Below are 22,719 nucleotides of genomic sequence, written 5' to 3' on the forward strand. Positions count from 1 at the left end.
AACAGAACAAGTTTAATAACAGAAAACAGCTTCACAAAGTGACGCTAAGCTATTTGGAGTAAAAAACCCCTGCTCTGAGCTACAGATCACAAAGGGAAAGCCCCACCACTCCACCCCCAGATGAACACTGCACAGCAAGCAACTCTGTGACGTAAGCTCAGAAAAGCACCAAAGTCAAAAGAAAGGGGTCTAGGTAGACATCCCAGAGTGTCCTACGTATTTGGTCTCCCCTGAGATGGAAGAGGTGGAGACATGCAGCCCCATAGCATGGTCCTCAGCACACCAGGCAGTGTGATGGTTGCCATCCCCTCAGTTCCTACAGCAAAGCCCCCAGCTTGCAGGGCTATGAAATGTATCGCTTTGCCCCTGTTGCAGTGGTAGCTTGTAAAATGGAAGCACTCACATTGATCTGGTTCACTCGAAGTGTTGTGAGGCTTGCTTAAATGACACTTGAAAACACTGATGGCAGCAGGGGTTAGATGTGGGGAGAGAATGCTGGACAGCCACTACTCAGTCACTTAGAAAACACAATCTGGACAGGGAGAGGGATGCATCATGTGATTCTGCTCTTCAAGTCATTTTTTTTTCCTCCCAAAATTAAAACAAATATAAAACCCCTACATTTGGTCAACACTGAAACCTTTACTAGCATTATTTTCCATTTTAAAAATCATAACATTATTTTGAATTTCAGCTCCTTAATATTATTTTTCCATAATTCTTCTCTCAGAAGAAGGGTTATATAATTTCTAACTTCAGAAACAATGGATACAACAATCCTCTATGGGATGCAAGCATCCAGTATTCCTCTGATTTCTTCTATTGTTAATTAGCAAGGCGCTAGATCTCCAGCCCACTTAAAGCATTATAACAGCACGAATTCTTCATTACTTTGACATTAAAAGAAATGTTGAGCTTTTTTACTTTATTTTTTAAATACTTTCTTCAAAGGGATAAAAATTAAAATAGGATACATAGTATTTGTGGCATTTTTAAGTAAAGTTTAAATGAAGTTATCCATAATTGGCTAAGATAAAGTGATAACATGAAGTGTATGCCCTGAAAACGGGCCAGAAATTCAAATTCATCTGTGCATTTTACTTGACAGTAATCACTTTCAATATTCTGTAAAGGTACCCAGGAGACGAGTAGAGATGTTTGGTAGTGAACAGTAAAACATAATCAGTCTTCAGGAAGACAGTAAAAATTACTGATCTGTGACATCTCACATGCTCAAGTCAATTAAATATGATTAATGACTACCTGGGCTGATGTGTATGTTGCTCTTTTAGTATATATACAGGGAAAAGGGACTACAGATATTTACTCACTCTTCTCCTCCATATTCATGTACAGATGTGTCCTGGAGTATAAACATATGTTCAGAAACTCGTTTGGGGATAGGCAATGAATTGCTGAAACCCGGGAAATGATAGAAGCTTTGCAAGTTTCCTGTTCCCTAAAAATCTGCTAAGTTTTTACCAGGAAAAAAAAACAAAAACAAAAACAAAAAAACAATAATCAAGAACGAGCATCATGCCAAACTGGCAATAGAGGGAAGCAAAGGTTTTGCCTACCTGAGCAGGTGGTGGTGGCTGTTGCACAAAGCCTTGGGGCGGCGGTGGTGGCTGCAGCACTTGCTGAGACACTGGTGGACCTGAACCTGTAAAGCCTCCTGGGGGAAGCTGTTGAGTTGGGGAAGCCATAATGTAACCCGTCTGCTGGGCAGGCTGCTGTAAGATAGGTGACGGGTAGACAGGGCCAGAAGGTGATTCAGGGTTGTCTCCTGATGATTGACGACTCAAGCTCATCTGGTTAAACTGTGTTGTCATGTCATCTCGCTGCAGGGCAAAAGCCAGTAGAAAATGGTGTAGACATGATATCTGTGGTAGACACTTATGCAAATTAGCAAAACAAAATAGATTCAAACAGAGCATGAGGGGAAAACGAATTGCTCAGCTCAAGTAAGTGCTAAACTCTGCATGAATATCTACAAAAATGAAGGCAATTAAAATGAAAATGACTATAAAAGCTTTGACAAGACTTCTGGGCTGCAAGATGATTAGCACAAAAGCCAATTATTTTGGCTTTTACCCTCCCCACTCCCTTTTTTTTCACCCTAAATGACAGTGAACTTTACAGCATTCAGAAGATGACATTTTCAGTATAAAGGGCACAAGAATAACTTTATGATGAATACCTCTTCCCCACAGAATTCCTCAGCCAAAGACATGCTGGCAATTTCACCTGTGTTTCAAAATGATCCCAAGAGGAATTCAGTAGGATTCAGGTGCAGACCTTTTCCTTTTTGGACTGTTTTGAAAAAATCCAAGGTTGCAAACACAGAGAAGGTTAAAAAAAAAAAAAAAAAAGCTAAGCCTTCAGTTACTATTTCAAGACTTTTTATTCAGCGTTGAAAAGAAACAAGTATTTTATTTGACTGGAGAGGAGGAAAAATCTATGGTAGGATGAACATACCAAACTAAGCCAATGGACCTAAGTCTCATTACATCCTGGTAATGACATGAGGATTCTAGACAGTATCTGTTCAGTCTTGCAAAAATATCCATACAAAATTAACCCTCAAGTTTATTTTATGGAGGTCAAAGACTTACAAATGTGGTTCTATGCATCTTCATTTGTGCCCATACTGCAAGACTTAAATATCCAACATTAAAATGTATTCTGTACAGTAATAAATTCATCATAAAACTACAGTGCGTGCTAATATGCAGACTACAGTCCCTTCTTTATTTTCTCCTCAGGGACAAGGAATAGGCAATACAAAAATTACTTTTACTTAAAACACCCAATCTATTTTTAAGTGAAGCCTCTTTGATTGTGTTGACATCCCTGTGGTGCTTCGCTCTCCAAAACCATTCCACACAATATACTTATGACAGGAAACTTCAAAATAGAAAAAAGGGTTTCTGCAGAGAGCACTGCAACAAGCACTTGTTACACAGAGACTCACCCTTCCAGTCTGCAAAAAGATAATGTGCAAACTAATTTTTAAACACTCTTAGCCAGAACTTCAGGTGACAAAAGAAAGGATCGCTATTAAATTTAGCATCACCCTACGTTTATATTCAGGCACATAAGTTACCTATTTGAAGTTGTTTCTTTAAAAACTTAGTACATGGACTACCTGGATAGCAAATGATTGCAAATAAATTCAACGAGAAACTTTACTGCACCTGGAATGCCTCTGGATTTGCACAATAGAGACCAAGAACTTCAAAACTCTACAATTTAACACACTGTATGTATAATATAATGAATAAGGACACTAGTTCAGCATTTATGAAAACAATTTCAGAAAGAAGGTGAAGCTTCACTATTAAGTTAGCTGCTAAAACTATCAGCCGAGGTATTACTACCACTTAGAACAACCTGAGATGCCTGCAGGATACTTTTCATGGGAACTAGCACTGAGATATCCAACTTCCATTCAGCAGCAGTCTTTTTTTCTTGTCTTTTACTGTTCATCTACCAGGAATTAATAATACTATTCCAGCTGCAGGGATCTGTTCGGCTTTGTTTCCATCTTTTATTATAACTAGGTGACAACTCTACCTTGGAAAAAATCAGCCTTAAACAATATTACCAGCATGAGAGAGAATAACAAGAAAAACAAAACAAAAACTTGTAGCACCTCTTAAAATATCAGCTTCATTTTACAACTGTGTAAACTTAGTCCTATAAGCACTAAGCCAGATTGAAACTCCAAAAGTGTACTCTATTTTTATTATATATGAGCCATTACTGCTTTATCATGATACATGATAATATCACACCTTTTGCAGCCGGCTCATCAATACCCAATTCCAAGTGCTCTGGTATGATCAGGGAATAAATCCAGGCAGCAGTTTTAGTATATTGATGTCCTAGAGTTCTCTTCTCCTGTATTTGTGGACATAAAATGTCTAAATCTCAAATACTCAAGTTAACTATCTAAGCTCCCTTGACAAAGTGGGGAGAGACATGTTCCTAACACAGGCGCAACAGAGTATTTTCTGGAGGTTCCTGTAACCAGGTAGAGAACCCTTCTCCTAACTTCATTGCCCAGGCTGGATAACTAGAATCAGTGGATACACTCTTACAAAATGCTTGTCAGTATCAAAAGTGTTAAGGCAAAAAGGGATTGAGATGGGGGTCTCATTTTGGGAAGTCCCTTGTGGTCTCAAGCCCTTGAGGCTCTCAAGCACACTCATGCACAAACAAGCACAACTTCAAGTAAAGGAAAATACAAAAGTCTTTAGTACCACAGAAAACTGCTGTGTTGGAGAGACTGGCAGGAGATGCTGGGGAGGATAAGAAACTGCTGGATATTGGACTGACTGAGAAGATGGCTGCATGGCCTGAACAGGCTGCAAAATAAACACAGCAAAAGGCAATAAGTACAACCCACTTAGAGAGAGAGAACAGCAACAACAAACTCTATTACTGAGAACAAAGGTCTTTCTCAAACACAGCTCTGAAAATGCAGGTGACTAATCACCAGTACAGTACAAGAGATCAGGTACTGCGATTTTAGTCCTTGATTTATCTTTTCACAAACAATTCTTTATTACGAATTTCTGCTTATTTTCTTATATTTGATGGCTGTTAGAGTAAATGAAGCCACAGCTACACCCTCTTATTACTGATGTGAAGCAAAACCAAAATTAAGATTCTACATTTAATTTTCTGAGATAAAATAGAAGAGCAACACAGTGTAAGTATGTGGATTTTGCCGATAATGACTGATTGAAGTCATTTGAGTGTGCTATAGGCAAAGGAATACTGATTGGAAAGCTGCTCTGGCAGAACACAGTAGCTAGAAAGAGAAAAACAGGTTGTAAATTAACAAGAGAGAGGTCTGTCAGCTCAAAGCACATTTCATCCAAGCAAAAGAACAATTTTCTACAGCATTATTGCCTTGGAATAGCTTTACTACTCCTTTTATTTTAATCTATCATTTACCTTGAATCTTACACAGGTTTGCTACCACCTTCTTCTTCTAAAACTGCTGAGACCAAATCAAGACAAAAACCACAAGCATTAGTCCAAACCCAGTAAAATCGGAGCATTTCACTAAATTTAAACATTGTCTCACAGGATAAGCTGGGATGAAACTGTGCCAAATTATAACACAAAAAGCCCTGTAGATTTTGGTTGCTCTGGGAGCAAGTAGAATATAGGATTCTTGCTGGAGTAGTTCCCTCTGCTTGCTTTGCAGTTCATGCTGAGGGAGTAGGCATGCAATCCCCAAAATTAAGTTTGAGTCAGACTGAAAGGCTGCTGCCCATGCTTGGCTATGTCTGGCCATGTGCCACAGACATCCAGGGGCCAAGGAGTTGAAGCACCATGGCACTGTGCCTAAACTATGCTGCTGTTCCCCACTACTGCTGTAGCTCCAGAGCTCCAGCTAGGAGTGGGATTGTAGCCAGAGCATGGTGCACAGACAGAAGACCATGTGTCTTTCTGTTGGGGAAAGGGTGCTTGGAGAGAAGGTTACCTACAGCCCAGCCCTGATATAACTTGAAAAGGAGTTTGCAGGGTCCCAAGTTGTACCTGAATTTTTTAACACAACCCCACTGCTATTGAAAGTGACAGGGAAAAGTTTGTGGCAGTTCACACCACATCAGGAGAAATCTGTAGAAGTATGAATGGCCAGAGCTGCCAAGCACGCACAGAGCTCTCAAGGATCCTTAAAGGTCCACAAAGTGGTAAACTTTGAAAAGTTGCTGTTCAAATTCTCCTCCTTCCCTTCTCACACTATCACTAATGGATTCTAGTTCTGCCCTCAGCTTGACAGACATTGCAGCTAAGAAACAGTGGTCAATACCCTACCTCAGGCATGGTGGTGATGAAAATCTCCATGCCTGTTTGGTCTGTGTAAATATTCTTGTAACCTCTACCTATGTTGCATGCCGCAACTCTTATCGAGAGAGCAGAAATGTATAAAGAGAATAGTACTGTAAAATTTTATGCAGTATTGCTAATGGTCTACTAGCATTAGGGAGCAAATTTACCGAGAGCTTTATTATTAATAGTAAAGACCTATTTACTAGTAAAAATAGTAAAAAAACTATTTACTATTCATAGTAAAAACTAGTATAAACCTACACCAATAAAAATAGAGGAAATGGGGAGAGTAATTAAACATTACAAAGGAGAAACCATTAATACACGCTTTTATTTTCCAAGCCATGGAAAGTTGTCTGGCAAAGAGTCAATATAGATCTGAGCTCCCATAACTTCACTCAACTTCACAATATGTACAGAACTACAGATTGAACTAGTCTGAAATTGAATGCTTCAACTTTCACGTACATGGCAATTTTTCCAAAATAAATTTAAAGACTATGTAGACATATTTCAATTAGTTTAATGGTCTTTTTCAAAATGAAACCATCCTTTAGATGGAATTTTAAGAAGAGTTCTTCTACTCCAGCTGTTTCATCCACGTCGAATAAATATATCATGGGCCCCATTGTCTCAAAGATATTTTGTCTAGCTGCTTCCTTCCCTACCCTAATCTTTCTGTCGTTCTTCATATCTTTGAGAGCTTCACTTCTTTTTCCAATGGCCTCCACACCTACCTGTGTGACAAGGTGACTTGCCATTTGCTGCTGTGGCTGTTGAACCTGCTGAGGCTGCTGGGATGAAGGCTGCTGCTGAGACTGTCCCACCATCTGGCTCCTCATTGTCTGCTGGCTGCTGGGAGGATTGTATATTGCAGGCGTCCCATCAGGATTTACAAATGGTTGACCTGAAACAAAACAACATCAAAAAGTGATGAACACTTTTTAAAATGTTCTATTTTCTGTGTGAAAGCCCAGAAGCTTGTCTAAGTGATTACTAACTGACCTACTACAACAGTAAAGTTCTAGTTACTCTCAATGCCTCATTACAGTATTGGCCATGTTTTTATTTATTTATTTCAGGCACGGATAACAGATAACAGATTTTTGTTCAGACAACAGATTATTGTTTTGGCAGTACTAATTTCCAAAGAGTGAATAAAAGGTTGCCATGACTATAAGATGATTCAGGTGCCATGATTACTTGAAGTCATTCAGCGATGAATCCGTTAATATTAAAACTGAACTCTGGAACCAGAGGATATTCATATACATTTTATTGCTGCACAACAGTAGCTAAATGTACATAGCTGCTCTTGACACACTGTACTTCATATACGTAGAAGTAAAAAAAAGACCTTGTTACTAATTTATTTACACACTGTAATAACAGCGTTATTCTCTTGAGACTGGTATCCTAAGTAATTACAGGAGGCAGCCCTGGAAGTTATCAGGGAAGAAATACTTAAGATGACTGTGAAAATCTTTTACATACATTTCCACTACTGGCAGAAGTTGGTACGTACATAACGTATAAGTTGCTGAACTCTGCTTCAGATATTTTAACTGGGGAAAGCAGTCCTGCAAAATTAACATCTATAAAAAAATATTTTTACCAAAGTCATTGCCTTACAGAGGAAAAAAAATTCTTTTTGGTTTTCCTCTGTAGGCAACATGTATTTGTGACCTTAGTTTGTATTCACTTTATAGAAGTGAAGACAAATACATAAATTATAAATTCATAAATCAAAGGAATTATATGTTTACATGAGAAATGATAAATTTAAACCACAAAGTGATAACAATGTAGGCATCTGAAGTAGGAATATTTCAGATAAAATGAGAGGTCTGGAGGAATCTGGTGACTCAGTAATAGTAAAATGACAAATTTCTGGTTTTTATACCACCTCTGGTAGAAGTAGTGTCTCTGCCTATTCTGTCTATTCATCAGCCCCTGTCTTTTGGTTCCTTCCTCTTATTGTGGTCAGAACCATATGAGAAGAACAAGCTAAAGAAACCTTGCCTTCTCTCTCCACATTTGCTGGATTAAGTCACACTCACAATGAGAAAGGTAACAATCAAAGCAAGTAGAAGGCAAGCAGAGGTCAGTTTTGTGCATTAGATGCTTTCTTGCTTGTTGCTATGAAGACCCTGGGTGAAATAGCATGGAGAGAAATGTCCTGTCCTGTTTTCCTCCCTCTCAGCTTGGAAGTCTCAGGTGACAGAAGTACTTTAGGAGACTGGGGAAGGCTGCAATGATACTTACTAAGAGCACAGATACCTTAAAGGAGACTGTAGCGAGGTGGGGGTTGGTCTATTTTCCCACGTGCCTGGTGACAGGATAAGGGGGAATGGGCTAAAGTTGCACCAGGGGAGGTTTAGGTTGGATATTAGGAAGAACTTCTTTACCAAAAGGGTTGTTAGGCATTAGAATGGGCTGCCCAGGGAAGTGGTTGAGTTACCATCCCTGGAGGTCTTTAAAAGATGTTTAGATGTAGAGCTTAGTGATATGGTTTAGTGGAGGACTTGTTAATGTTAGGTCAGAGGTTGGACTCGGTGATCTTGGAGGTCTCTTCCAACCTAGATGATTCTGTGATTCTGTAAAAACACATATTTACTTCCAATTGGTGTTTCCTCATGGGTTTGGGATATTCAAGTGCCACAAAATGAGATCGTGGAAATTTAGTTAAAGGTTATCTTCTCCTCAAGAATCAGCTGTGACCCTGCTGGCAAATAACATGGTGCAAAGCTGCAAAGAATAAATACTTGTAACCAAAATGTCACTGACTGCTGTCTAAAGGGAAAAACACCATGGCAGAGGCTCATGGAGAAAATGATTCCAAAAAGCACTAAGTGCCCTGCTGGAAGCCAGACTGGGTGAGCAGGGTAACAGGCTCCTGAAGCCTGTGCCAGATGCTGAAGGGAAACCATAAAGAACATTTCACGTGGATCAGCAAATAATGATAGGACTGAAGAGAAAAAGTCCAGCAATGCTTTTACAGATGAGAAAAAGACCTTTTAAAAAGAATTTTTTTAAATAGAAAATGAAAAGGAGAGATCAGATTGTAACAGGGAAGGCATATTTAAGTTATGAACTTAAGTGGCCCTGATAGGACAAAGACTGTGATGTCAATTTGAAGGAGAATGAAACATACATGCTCTTAGACTGTCAAAGAGGTCAAGTCAGATAACATGTCAAGAGGAATCCTTTAAAGAGTAAAACAGACTGGTGAGGTGAGTGAAATGCAAAGTAAAAGAACATAGCTGCATTAATGGTCTCTTTCCAAAGCAAGCCAGAACCTTCTCTATCTTGGGAAGAAGAGGGCTAAACTCAAGGAGAGGAGTTGAAGGAAACTGGATATGGAAAAGAAAGCATACTAACACCTGAGAAGGAGCTAAGCAGTATGAGAGAAGGGAGTCTGACAACATTTCTGGGTGCCATTAGGGGCTTACACAGTCAGTGTCTATGTAGTGTGAAAGGAAGCAAAGATCTTTAAAGACACAACGTTAGGATCAAAAGAGAAGATAGGAAGTAACCACTACTCCAAGAGGAGAATAAAGAACTAAAGAATAATATTACATAAAGAAAGAAAATCTATTCATTACAGGAAACAAAGCTCTTTTTTTTCATTTTCTTTAAACTGTCTTCTTTTCATCTATGTTTCTGACAGCATCCATCACTTTGATAGTCGAGCACAGCATCCGGCAATCTCTATGTCTCCTCCCCACAGAGTTTCTTTTGTAATGTTACTGTAATAAGATGCAAAGATTTTGAGCCCAAGGAGTGGCAAATTTGAGGCATGTATTTTGCTGCATTTTAAAAACACAATAGACACTACATTATAGACTGACTTTCAGCACATGTAACAGCATGAAAGCTATACATTGAAGTTGAGAATTTCATTCCTTAGATGGATTTGTTCCCTTCATTTTCTTCGGTATGCATATATTTACAAATGGACTACAGAAACAAAACTTACGGTTTGGAAAAAAAATAATCAAAAAATACACAACAGCACACTATTTCGTGTGCACAAAACCCACTTACTCTCTGAATATTAAACATACAACACACATGGAGCTCTTGGTTATGCCTCTGCAGACAATGAGGCAAGCTAAGAGGAAAGACCGGGTACTCTGGACTAGTGACAATACTAATGGGCATTATACAACACCAGATGCTTCTATCTGTATATGCCTAAGGAAAGGTTGGTTTAACAGTTTTTTGAGAGCATGTTTTTCTTAAATACTGCAACTTTCAGTTTTTCTTGACTCCACTCTAACTAAAAGAATATTTTTAGTAGTGGACTCACAGATCAGCTTTACACATTTGCATCAAGATCTCATAACAGAGAGGTGTAATATATATGAAATACTGGTTTTAAGTAATAATCCTCAAATAAAAAGCTCTTGAATGCTCTATTAAAGATTTTGAAAAAAAATATTTTGGAGTTGAACTCTCAATTCCCAGCAGAAGGGAAAATTCAGTGCTCTGTATGCTTTGTTATTTTAAACCCAGCATAACTCATCTAAGGATGACAGCACAGCTAGTCATGGTCACTGAAATACTGCAAAAACACTGAAGAGGCATCACAGTCTCAACCTCTGTGAACCTTTTTAAGGTTCATCTGGACCAAGGAGGTAACAAATTGCCTTAAACTTTCAACAAGCACTCGGGTTCAAGCTGAGTGGTTTCTAAAGCGCTTAGATGACAGTGAGTGTCTTGCTTGTGCTCTGCAGTTCTGTTAACTACCAGAACAATGCAGAACTGAGGAGATTAAAACTTTCTCTTATCACAAACCTTCCAGTTTAAATACAATTGCTAATCACATAGCTTACATAAGTAAATCAACTCCGAAGTGCTAATTCAAAAGCAGCATCTAAGCCTTTTGAAATTCTTCTAATGCTAAACACAATTTGTAAAACTTTGAGCATCAGACTTCATTCAGTTGCACCATATTTCAGCATGCTTGATATGGAAGAGCATCAACATTTACTAAAGGTAATGGGATCTCAGAGAATTCATAGCCAAGGAGTGCCAGGACTTTACAAGATGAAAATACTCATGCAGACCCAGGCCGTATTATGTTTCTATCATTTCCCACCAGAAAATCTTTCTAGAAACACGGAATTTGCTGAGTTCCCAGATGCCATCAGAAACACTGAAGGGCAGTACAAGGCAGGAGAGCATCGGACTGACCTGTGTGTGGGTTGAGCAGGATACTGCCAGGTGGTATCCCCGCAGCTTCAAGTGGAAGAATGATATAGCTGGTGTTGTTGGGTGCCACCTGGCCACTCATCCCATTCTCAGGGTAGGACACAGTGCCTGAAGAGCTGGCCGTCACCCCGGGGACAAGAGGTGCACTTTGGAGAGGCTGATGTATTCGTGACAGGGATCCTGAGGAGCCAGCGCTGCTGGAAGACTCTGAGCCTAACAGAGAGACACAACCACAGTTACGAAGTTCCCAAGTCTCCATCAAACACATCGCATACACATATTGCAAAGGCAAGCACTAGTCTATGCCCAGCTGGTAGAAGTGGAGTTCTCCCTCCCCACTGAGCTCAGTATTCAGATGAACTTAAACAATTCAAAAGATCCCCTTTTCCTCCAGCAAAACCTGTTCCTCCGCATCTAAGAAAACAGTTTTATCAAGCAGAACACAGATCGCTCAGAATGTATTTAGAATGCAAAGGTACTGGTTCATAAAGTATAAAAGCTAAACACAGGGTTAGAAACTAAAAATGTTTCCTGCAAGGAAAAAAAAAACATCAACTGCTTTCTCAGTCAGATAACATGGTAGCCGTGCTACATGTGGCATTAACTCACAGCTACCTAACATTTCTGCAACTTTGATTTTTCAGCACCTAGATTATTTAAGCTGATCAATGAAGCTAAATCAAATGTGCTAAAATATATTTGTGCCTGGAAGGATAGGGAGCTGCATTCTTTTAAAACTTAATGTAATTTCCAAATTTCAGAGATTTTACTTGATCAGATTGCAATTTCTGTCCTGTAAAAATGATAAGAATCTCTGAGAACGTGAGGCTCAGATGAATGGCTCCTTAATAGCAGGATGTTAAGGCAAATACATAAGAGGTATGAAAGTAAATGTCTTATACAGATGCTTCCTTCCAGATGAAAAAAATGCAACTTTTTTTGTATTTTACTTCTGTGTAACTTATATTTTTTATAACCTTCTTAGGGTCTTCCTGCAGGTATAAACTAAAAGGAAAGGCAGAATTCAGACTTCAGTTTCATCAAACTTCTTACTTCAAGGCCAAAATACAGCATTTATAATGGGGATGCTACAGAAGGATCCAGCAGTCAACTACTTGGATTCAATTCTTAATCAAATCCATATTGGAATTAATTTCTTTCCTCATAATTAGAGCAAAACAGGTTTCCTCTGAAGAAATCACACCAGTATCCCATTATCTAAAACATACAGTGTCTTTCCGCAGATCATTATTGAATGTTGTTTAAAAGCTAATGTACATTTCAAACTTCACTTCTGTATTGTAGCTATGACAGAGATAATCCTCTTCATGAGCTGTGCACTACTTGCCATTGGTAGGACACTAAATCTGTTTCTCCAATATCTAATCAAGAAAGTCATAGTGATTTCCTATATATATATATATTTATTTCTACAAATACAATTTTTTCAAAAAATGTCTTTGCAAAAGAAGTTGGTTTACTGTTTTAGTTAATTTTTGTTCTCTGTGTAGACTGAGGCTGGAAATAGAGAGATTATTCCTCCAGGGACAGTCCTATTTATTGGATGATTAAAGATTTCAGCATTTGTACTAATTGCAGAGATATTCATGGAGGTCATCTCCTCAGCAAGCTACAAGTGATATTTGGCATCTTTCTCCTAGATGTAAATGCACTTGCTGGAGTTTTATTTTCCTTCTACGGCAGTTACCAGGTCCCTTCCTGGACTCATCTGGCAATTGTACGTGCATTTCATGTTGCTTGATGTTTTGCTTTACTTTCTCCTTTTCTCTGTCATCTATTGAATTCTATGGGCTACAAAGCCACCTGGAAATTCAGGATGAGATTCCATAGCCCCCATCACTACCACATCCCTGTTATTATTTCTACATCTATAAGTAGTATCAAACCTAAGTTCACTCTTCTCTCCCCATTTTGTGCTATTTGAAGAAATGCTGTTAGGTTAAAAGATAAAAAATAATAATATTAAAAACAAAAAAAAACCAACAACAACAAAATGAAGCTCTGACATTCAAATTTTTCCCTTCCTTTCAGCTGTTTTTATGGCAGAATCACACACACTGATCTTTACCAACTTCTGAATGTTAGAAGCCAAAGGACTGTAATGAATTCAGATGTACTCATCAAATGGCAGCCAGGAACAGTAGAACAATCACATGTTGCCTAAGATGATAGCTTTGAAATGTGTGTCTAAAAGATCAAAAAACTGCTCTATCCTGCAGCAGAAGATCAATTTTGAAAGAATGAAAACAAGGTGCAAAACTATTTCAGCAATTAACTGAATATTTAAAAAAAAAAATCCCAGATGTTATTACTTCACCACTCTTGCCACCATTTATCCAGCATTATTACAATCTATGTTAACTTTTCCCAACACTACAACTTACTTCTTATCGTTTTAAGTATAGACATATTAAGCCAAATAAATTCCAACACTGATGTTTGGAAATTACCACCAATTAATCTTGTCTTTGTAGCTCTGATTAGCTGTTTTCATAGTTTCTGAATTTGGAATAAGAAATCACCACATAATGCATTCAGTACTGTAGCAAATGAAAAAGTGAACTATCTGACTTTATTCAGATTCACATTACGAAAGGTCTTACTAAATACTTCTGAAAGAAGTTTTGAGTAATTTAGAGTTTTGCCCCCATTACACAACGCAACCTCTTTTTCCAGTATGCAATGATGGCTACTTCTAGATTCTCCTATAATTTTCTTACTGCTTCACAGCTGACATAACCACCTTCATATTCTCATCATTTCCAATTTATATAAATATATTTAATTGTTCTGACAGATATAGCAGTTCAAAGAACATTGAAAGAGAATGAAACAGAAGAATCACCACAGAGTCTTAATAGCTTAATTTTTAGGGGGAAAGAAGGAAGGTTCCATTCATTTTCCAGTACTCGAGCTCTAGTGAGCAATGTGATGTGGCTTGCTCTATTTTCTTTTGGTTAGTATTCAGTATTCAGCCTCTTTGCTCAGCCCATCTTGTGAGTCCATGATGAGTTTTTCCTTTCTTATCAACTGGACACAAGTTCTACCCAATATTTGCTCTAGTTGGTCAAATTTTCAGGAACAGTACAGTGCTGTTTAGAAATATTTCCTTGCTACTTTCATAAATCACTTGCATTTCTGTATATTACAATTTATTTATTTATTTATTTAAATGATAATCGTTTGTGCTCACGTGAACACAACTTTCTGCAAGCTGTGTTTCTAAAATTAAGATTGATGTTTTAGTACAGTCAGTTGGTGCGAAGTGTATGACTGGAAACAGTTGGTTCAAGATTTATTGCCCACACATCAGCACTCCTTCAACTTCTCTTGGAGTTACGAGATCTATCAGGCTAATACCTGATTAAAGAAAATCATAAAGAAGCAGAAATACAGTTCCCCAAAACCCATATACAAAGTTATAATTTATAGGATATCTCATTAAAAAAAAAAAGTTATTGTAATGAAATGCCTACAGTATAATCACCTTCGCCTGACAGGAGTAGCAATGAACACCTAACAGGAGAGGTTTGGATAGTGCTACAATTATTTGGAGCCACTCCAAGAAAGTTAATGATTCCTACAGATATCTGTAGGAATCTGTAACGCAGCTAATATCCCAAGACAGACAGCTTTTCATAAAGGGAGGTAAAGAAATATACTCCAACAGACGTGCATTCCATTTAATGGAAAATAATGCAGTAAGAGAAGCTAAATAATGCACCATTGAAAGTAAAGATTGCAGTATATCTTCCAATAATTAAGTAGATATAAAGATGCACATGTTTCTTTTGAACACACCTTGTCTTACCTCCTAATAACATGTACTAAAAGCTATTGTAATGTGCCAGAAAATAGCATGGTGGTTTATGAACTAGATTTTCCCTTCATGGATATGGTTAGAGACTGCAGAGATACATCTTTGTTAGCCATAGGGACATCATTTAGTCAACCCTGGGAAGTCCATTATTCCTACAGGAAATCTAAACTAATCAAGGTTTTGTAGGATGTCCCTACACTGTAGGAACACGATCCAGTAGTGATTTGTTAAGTTATTAAGTCCCCGTTTCAGTACTGAATTGTGACTTAAATAATACAACTATGTCTCAACTAAGCTGCAAAATATGGAAGTAGAAAACTTTATTTCAAATATAAGAACTGTGTTTTTAAGTGGAACAGTGCCTTCTAAACAATCAACAGGTGCATGAAAATAGTACTCAGAACCAGTATAATAGCCACACAATGGATTTCAAACAGACCCTTTTGTGAAGTTTGCAAGAATGAAGTAGCATATTTCCTTTGTTAAACACGTTTATTACCATACAGTTGAATTCAATTAAAATATAAGACTAATAGACACTGCTGTACAGCATGTTCTCTGATCTGTCTTTGCCCAAGAGGAGGCAAACATCCTTCTGTGCTCAGTTTCTCTATTTCTGCTATGTAAAATCAATTATTGATTTATCAAAGTTAAGGTTAAGGGCAGAACATTTAATTCTGATGACAATATTAGAAATGATCTGGAAAGACTACACTGCTAATATTGCATCACAATATATATTCTCAAAGGCTGCTGTTAGCCATCAATGAAAATCCTTAAAGTCCATGCTTGAGAAACATAATTGAGACTGGATGACCGTAATTGATGTAGAATAACTTTCACATTCAAAATTGTCATTTTCCATCATTTGGCCAATGAAGAACATTCTGAGCCACTGCAGACTTCAGACAGATTTTGTTTTTACTATGCTTAAGACAGAAAAGCTTTAAATTCATTACTATGAATCATAAAGCACTTCAAAGAATATACCAGTACTTTCTGTAGATGAAAACTAGGACAGAATTAGCGTCTATTTAGCTCTGTCTTACCACAGCAGCATACCTTGTGTTTGTAATGATACCTGGGAAATTCCATTTCAATCACTATTGTAAATAAACAAACCCCCCAAACCATGATAGAGCTTTAACTGTGTAATTATGGACTACAGAATGTCTACTGTTGCCTATGACTGGATTACAGAGTAATGAAGATCTAGTACAGAAACGTGCAAAATGAAATGTTGCTTAGTACCTCAAGTACCTCTTGGAAAACATATGCAAAAACACATGGAGGCTCTGACAGCAGTATGAATGCGCTCAGCATCTTTTTTTTTTTTCTTTTTAAGTGGAGAGAGAACCCTTACAAGACATATTTCCATTAGTTTTTGAAAGGTCATTTGCTTCTGTTTTAATGTCATTTAAAAACATTTCAGAGAGGATAGAAATAGCAGTTCAGATATTATTTCCTCTGACTTTCCACAGGCTGACTGACAGTTTCACTTTGTGTCCTGGCTTCAAAGATGTGTCTTTGTTTTGATATCCAGCCTTGCTCTCCCCCAGGCCCTTTTATTTAATTTCTTTTTTACTCTTTCTATGCCTCATCTAGCGTTCACACTGATCTTTGCTTTTAAAAAGTCAAACCACTTACAATTGCTCTGCAAAAAACATGGAATTTTAATATCACTCACGTTATAAAAAATTATTGTAAGAGCTTTCATTTGGAAGCAATTTTGGATTTGGTGCCTGTAGAGTGCAGATGCATTTAAAATTGTTGGAATGCTTCAGAGATGTCTCCTTAATATATCTTCTTAAGTGCACCTTTTAATATGTTTAACACTAAGATGGTTATTTAAAAGTATTAGTCTTTTGCAACTAGATTTCTCAACAATTCAAACTGGATTTCCCTGACATGGTGGTAAATGCCCTGCACTTCTGCAATATAATGCTGCAGAGAAGTACTTTTAACTGCTCTCTGCTGAAGGTGAACTACATAAAAAAGCATATTAGCAACCTCTGCCTCCTCCCTAATTCATGTATAGCAAATTGAATTCTGATGCAATGAAAGTTTCATGGGAGGCAAAGAAACCTGGAAGTATAAACATGGTCTACTGCATACTTCGGACTACACTGTGTAGCCTATTCATCCGTTATATGACTTAAAACAAAAATACAGGAGCACATTTTCAATGCTACATACACACTGGTTGTGCTATGTTACGTATGCTTCTGCTCAAAAACAATCTGGAGGTGTAAAACAAAACAAAACAAAACCCTATACTGTAACATATTCAAAGACAAATTCATGTCTTAATTCCACAGAATTACACATATATAGAAGTGAAGTAAAACTAAAGGAGAATCTTAAGATTAAAAAAAAAAAAACAAACCAACAACCAACTAACCAACCAACCAACAAAAAAAACAACAACATTGTCTAAGGTCTCAAAAAGAAAGGTAAAATAAAAGCATTAAGAAACAAGCAGGCTATTCTGAAAGCTCCCAGCATCTTTATGAACATCAGGGTTTGAAAGAGAAGGTTCCTGACTAGCTGGTGACTTTCCATCTGTGAAATGCACCAAAATCCGTGACTATGTTTGAGATCTTAAGGTCCAGAATGTAGTTACCAAGTCAAAGGTTTGCTCAGTTTATTCTGAAAACACCATTCCTGGGCATCCTAAAGCAGAGAAAACGTATCATACCATTTGGAGAATAGGAGTGAAATCTGACTAATCTATGTTTGATAAACTGGGCTTAAATTAAGTACCATCCATAAAACACTCTCAAGATGAAAAAACACTAAGTGCTAAGTATCGATTACCACTTTCCCTGTATAATATTTATCAAGTGAAACAAATTGATAGGATTATCTGATGGACTCATTATTTATTATGCACTTTTACACACAAAAAATATATATAATAAAGTGGCTTAATGGCATAGCTTAAAATTATTTAGATCCAGACCCTGTGACTCACTCATATGTTAATGCACCCATGAAGTAAATGCAAATAAATGCAGAATTCCCACCAGGTTCATAGTCCCCTTAAATAGGGCTTTCATTTAATTGGAAACAAACGAGAAAATGGAGAGGCTACAGGACCTCTATGAATCAACAGCTTCCACTATAGCACATTGGCTCATTGGCCAACAGATTGGAAGAGGCTTTACTCCGTGGTACAGATGGTCTGTATTTTAGCACTGACAACAAAAATTTATTGGATTTCTCATCAGATATACAACATTCTTCCCTATTCACAAAGAGTAAGATTAATAAAAAAGTAATATCTGTGCTGTTAATTTGTTTTGTTCAAAAGGACTACTACCTTTTGAGGCTACAACAATTGCAGATAGTGTTTGAATAGGTTGTGCAAATGCTCTAATCCAGGAAAATCCTACTTCACCTTGGGTTTGTACACCTACTATTGCTACTAGAATATATATAGATAGACACACATATCTGGTATGCTCAGTACAGTCACTTATCACCCATGACAAAGTGTACTGTGAACCCAATACAGTACTAGCTACCTGTTTTAGACAGTTTGCCGGTACTTTTGTTACTTGATGAGCTATCTCCTCTTGTCAGGACGGTTATGCCACCAAAACTTGCTGTCTTTGTTATGGCTGGCTTCAAATTTCGATTTGAACTGTCTGAGTCTGTGCTGCTCCATGGCCTCTGGTGGTCTGTCCACTTCAATTCATTCTCCGTACTGCTCTGCCGACTGCCAGATGCCTTCCCCGAGCTATCTCTGTTACCCCTGCAGACATCAGAAAATAGATTTATGCACACACACACACACACACACACACACAAAAAAAAAAAAAAGACAACAGGGCAGAGCCTATCTCTGGGTACTCTGCAGTGAGCCTACTGAAGAAAAAGAAATACTCTGTACTTATAGAAGCATGCATAGAAGAGGGAATTTGACCCCAATACTCATCCACCTTCAGCAACTTAACACTGTTGTAGCGGTATAAGCAGCACTTACTGCTGCTTCCCTCTTGCATATATCCCAAGAGCATTTCACTAGACAGGACTGATGAAGCAATATTACATAGGTCTGACATAGCACTTCTATTGCCTGTTGATTATCTCCTCCTGCAGAAATTCCCTCACCCCTTCTCTCTTTGCTGTCCATCAACTGTACAGTTTTCCTTTATAAATTCACCTGCCCTTTGGCCTTGTCTTCACATTCACCCTCTTCAATTCTTTTGCAGCTTGTCGCCACTCATCTGCCTCTTCATCTGCTCTGCAAAGTGATCCAATCCCCTTCCCTAAATGTGTCCTTTTAGCCCCTAGCATGACCCCAATGCTAATGCTCCATTTAGAGATCCCATCAGTTTTGGAATCACATTCCTCCTCTGTGTCCCAACTTTAAATTGCAAAAAGCTCTAGGTAAGGACTACCTGTCCTTGAACAGCTGTAAAGCAGCCAGTGCACCATGCATGGCAACACAGCAAAAGGAGCAGAGAGCAGAAACCAGAGGAGAATTTGACTTACTTGTGATGAATAGCTTACATTGTGCTGCTAAAATGACAAAATCAGCATGCCTACTACAGCCATTATCCCAAGTGAGGCTAATAACACTGACTTTTGGAAGGCTTTTAGAAGACATTTCCCAATCCTCTGTCTTATTTCACACTCTAATACCTTGCAGGCTCAAGGCACTTTCTACAAATCAAAAGGATGAGACTGCTTCTATTCTCCACCTCCCCAGTCCCCTTCTCCTTGCAAACGTAGCTCTTGCTCTCTACTTGGAGAACCTGCCAAGCTGTGTCCTTGAGGACATGAAGGAGCAGGGTGTCAAAGACAAGATCAGGCTGACACATTCCTTGCCTGTGATCAGAGCCTCACACCAATGTGATTTGGCAGTGTTTACCTGTTCACCTTTGCTATACCCAGACAATGGGAAAGCACAAAGAGAAACAGCACAGAAGCAACAACATTAAAAAAAATAAAATAAAAAAAAAAGATTTTAAAAAGAAACTATCTTGCAGATTTAATTGGAAATAAAAAGAGGTATAGTATTTACAAATTCTTTTGCATTCTTGTGCTTAAAACTTAGTATATACATAAAAAAAATCTTATATTTGTATTCTAGTGAAAAAACAGGGAGATAAAATTAATGCTTCTATATCCCAGTTCTCTATTTCCTATTTGCTCCCCAAACCTGAATACATATTAGTTATTAAAAGCCTGTGCATGGACATTTTCGATGCCTCCTTACTCCTGCATGCCTAGTCCAAAACCCTCAGATCATCAAGACTAGCCTAAAGCACGGAGAATTTTTCTGCCTGTGGCCATGGGATGCAGCTCCAGCTCTTTTCCTCCTTCAGTGGTCTTCTCACCTCTGCGGCTGCTGTGCAGACATGCACAGTTGACAAACACAAGTACACATCAAATAAACCTGCCTCCTTGCACCTCATAGTGAGAAATTATGTGATACAAATGATTAACACTTAGAGCGACAGACTACCACTGCTATATATGCAAACAACAATGCATAGATGAGCATAGTGATCACTCTACTTCTACCTAGCTATCCCCATGCTTGGTGAAGAACATGCTTCTGAAAGCATTTGTTACTTCTGCCTGCTCTGATTAAGATTTGTCCTGGTTTATTGGTTGATTATAGCGAACTCTGGTTGATTTAAACCTGTGGGTGCTCCTGGTGCGGGAAGAGAGTCTGCCTAAGCCCCTCAGAGGAACTCAGGTTGGGTCTTCCACTGCTCCAGCATTCTCCATGAAAATTTGGACTGATTCCTTGGGTCACGGGATGTCATTTGGGATATGGGATACATCTGAGTGTTCTCTAGGCAGAGGGAACAAGGGTTTGGATGGGAAAGGACACAAAACTTTTCAAAACACTTCTGCTCTAAATTTAAAACTTCAACGAGTTTTAAGTCAGTATATTTTTATTTGAGCTTTTAATAAAACAATGAAAAGAAAAAAAGGTCAGGCTAGGCACTAGTCTGTGAAACATGCCTGAACCAAAGCAGAATGAACTTCCACCAGTCACAGTTACCACCAAATTGTGTCAGTCCAAGCAGATGACTGAGCCAATGATCAGTAAAGCCAAAGGAAGTTTTGTTGTGACCTCCCCACTCAGAGAGCACAGGATCGGCAGAATAACAACTTTGATCTCTGTGCTCCCTTTCAGACAGAAAAATGACACACCCAGACCCGTCAAGGTATCCCTTGATGAGGACACAGGTAGAATCAGAAGTGAGAGTTACTGGAAAACATTAAATATAGTAAGCCATACAAACCTAAACAGCTGTCTTTTCTTATGGGTATCATTGCATATACTACTGTCTTCCAAGAGCCTACTGAAAAATGAAAAGAAAGATTATGGTAGCACATACAGTAATACGAATTTCTCGTATCTGTAAAGTCACATTTAGTTTCGAGCATCTTCCCATTTGCCAGATTAAAAGTTAAAGAACCAAAGCTAAAATTTCCCCCCCACCCCACCCACACGCAGTCAACAGAACATAAGAAATGTCAACCAGGGAAGCTGAAGGCCATTTATTTCCCATTACCAAGCAAGGTAGTTCTCAGAAGCCAAAGAACTATATTTCTACCTCCAAAAGAAAATTAATAAAAATATCACCTAATAAGATAAAAATACAAGCCAGCAAAATACCACATATACTTGTATGTACTTTCAAAGTCCCTTGGAAGTCTCTGCAGCTCAGATAAATGCTCAAGTTCTCTGATGAAAAGAGGCAAAACACTTAAACCTATACGTACTTTCACCACAGTAAATCAACAAGATTGCTCATATGCAGAGAGCTAAGTATGAGTTTAAGTGTTTCACCTGGCCACAGGCTGTAAGGCATGCAGCAAGAAAAAGCAGTGTTCTGATGGATGCAGCAGAGGTCTCTCTCTGGATAATAGTGCTGATGGTAACACAAGTCCAAATTTCACCCTGGCCTTTTACTGATCTCCACCCGAGTGTGTATCCTCACACTGGAAAAGCTGGTAATCCAGCTCACAGGTTCAAATGAAGTGAACCACATGCAGACATCAGAACTGGTCACGTTCACCTGCACACAAGTGTGTGACTTGATGCACACGAAACTGAGGCCTGGCTATGAAGTTCGTCATTTATTCCTCAGCGGTTCCCATCTTACACTTAGCAGCACAGTAGCTAAGCTTACTGACTTGGGAACATCTTTTGTTTTTTTCAGGGTTCCTTTGTTACAATTTTGATTTATTTTAACAAAACATTATCTCCACAGTCATGATAAAGAAGCAGCAGCTGAGGTAATATCCTTGGCTTTCAGAAGACAAAGTGGTTAGGTAGCTGTGGCCATTCTTTAAGGGACACCCCTCCTTCCACTTTAAGGACTATTCCATCAGAAAGGCTGTTTTCTACTGTTACTGTGCAGTCATTTACCATGGGAACAGCCTTACCCACAAATGACAAAAATCAGGATGGACAAAAATAGAAATACTGTAAAAAATGATCTTCCCTTCCTCATGCCAGTGATGATCAGTTTTAACACCTGCATAGGACAGAGTTGGGCTAGCACTGCTCCAGCACTTGCCAGTGGAATCCCCAATATTTTGACTGAAAGCCTTTTTTGCCATAAAGGCACACAGTTTCTACAATCTTCAACACAGTTATGCTTATTTATGGCTGCTACAAAGCTAACACTTAGTATTCTGTACATCTTCATAATTAACACAGTTTCTTCTTCCCTTTGCTTTAAGTGGATTTATTATAACGAACATCCATAAGAACCATCACACAGTAATGACAAAGTAACATTTGGCTCAGATACTATCATTTCATTATTACGCTG

The 22,719-nt window shown here is 38.3% G+C and overlaps 1 protein-coding gene across 24 annotated transcripts in view; it reads right to left on the reverse strand.

The window, feature by feature from the left end:
• The window catches only part of ARPP21 (cAMP regulated phosphoprotein 21), a 206,522-nt gene that overhangs the window by 50,170 nt on the left and 133,633 nt on the right, over positions 1–22,719 (reverse strand). For 14 of the 24 annotated variants that reach the window (XM_084283167.1, XM_084283174.1, XM_084283171.1 and 11 more), the window contains 6 exons: positions 21,178–21,237; positions 18,433–18,665; positions 11,050–11,280; positions 6,588–6,757; positions 4,266–4,370; positions 1,578–1,841 (listed from right to left, as the gene is read on the reverse strand). In XM_084283167.1, the coding sequence (XP_084139293.1) occupies positions 1,578–1,841; positions 4,266–4,370; positions 6,588–6,757; positions 11,050–11,280; positions 18,433–18,665; positions 21,178–21,237 (1,063 nt within the window). The remainder of the gene's footprint in view (positions 1–1,577; positions 1,842–4,265; positions 4,371–6,587; positions 6,758–11,049; positions 11,281–18,432; positions 18,666–21,177; positions 21,238–22,719) is intronic. The other 10 variants (XM_084283179.1, XM_084283173.1, XM_084283170.1 and 7 more) reach the window with 5 other exon arrangements.

Source organism: Netta rufina (genome assembly GCF_964035555.1).
Source record: "Netta rufina genome assembly, chromosome: 2".
NCBI lineage: Eukaryota > Metazoa > Chordata > Aves > Anseriformes > Anatidae > Netta > Netta rufina.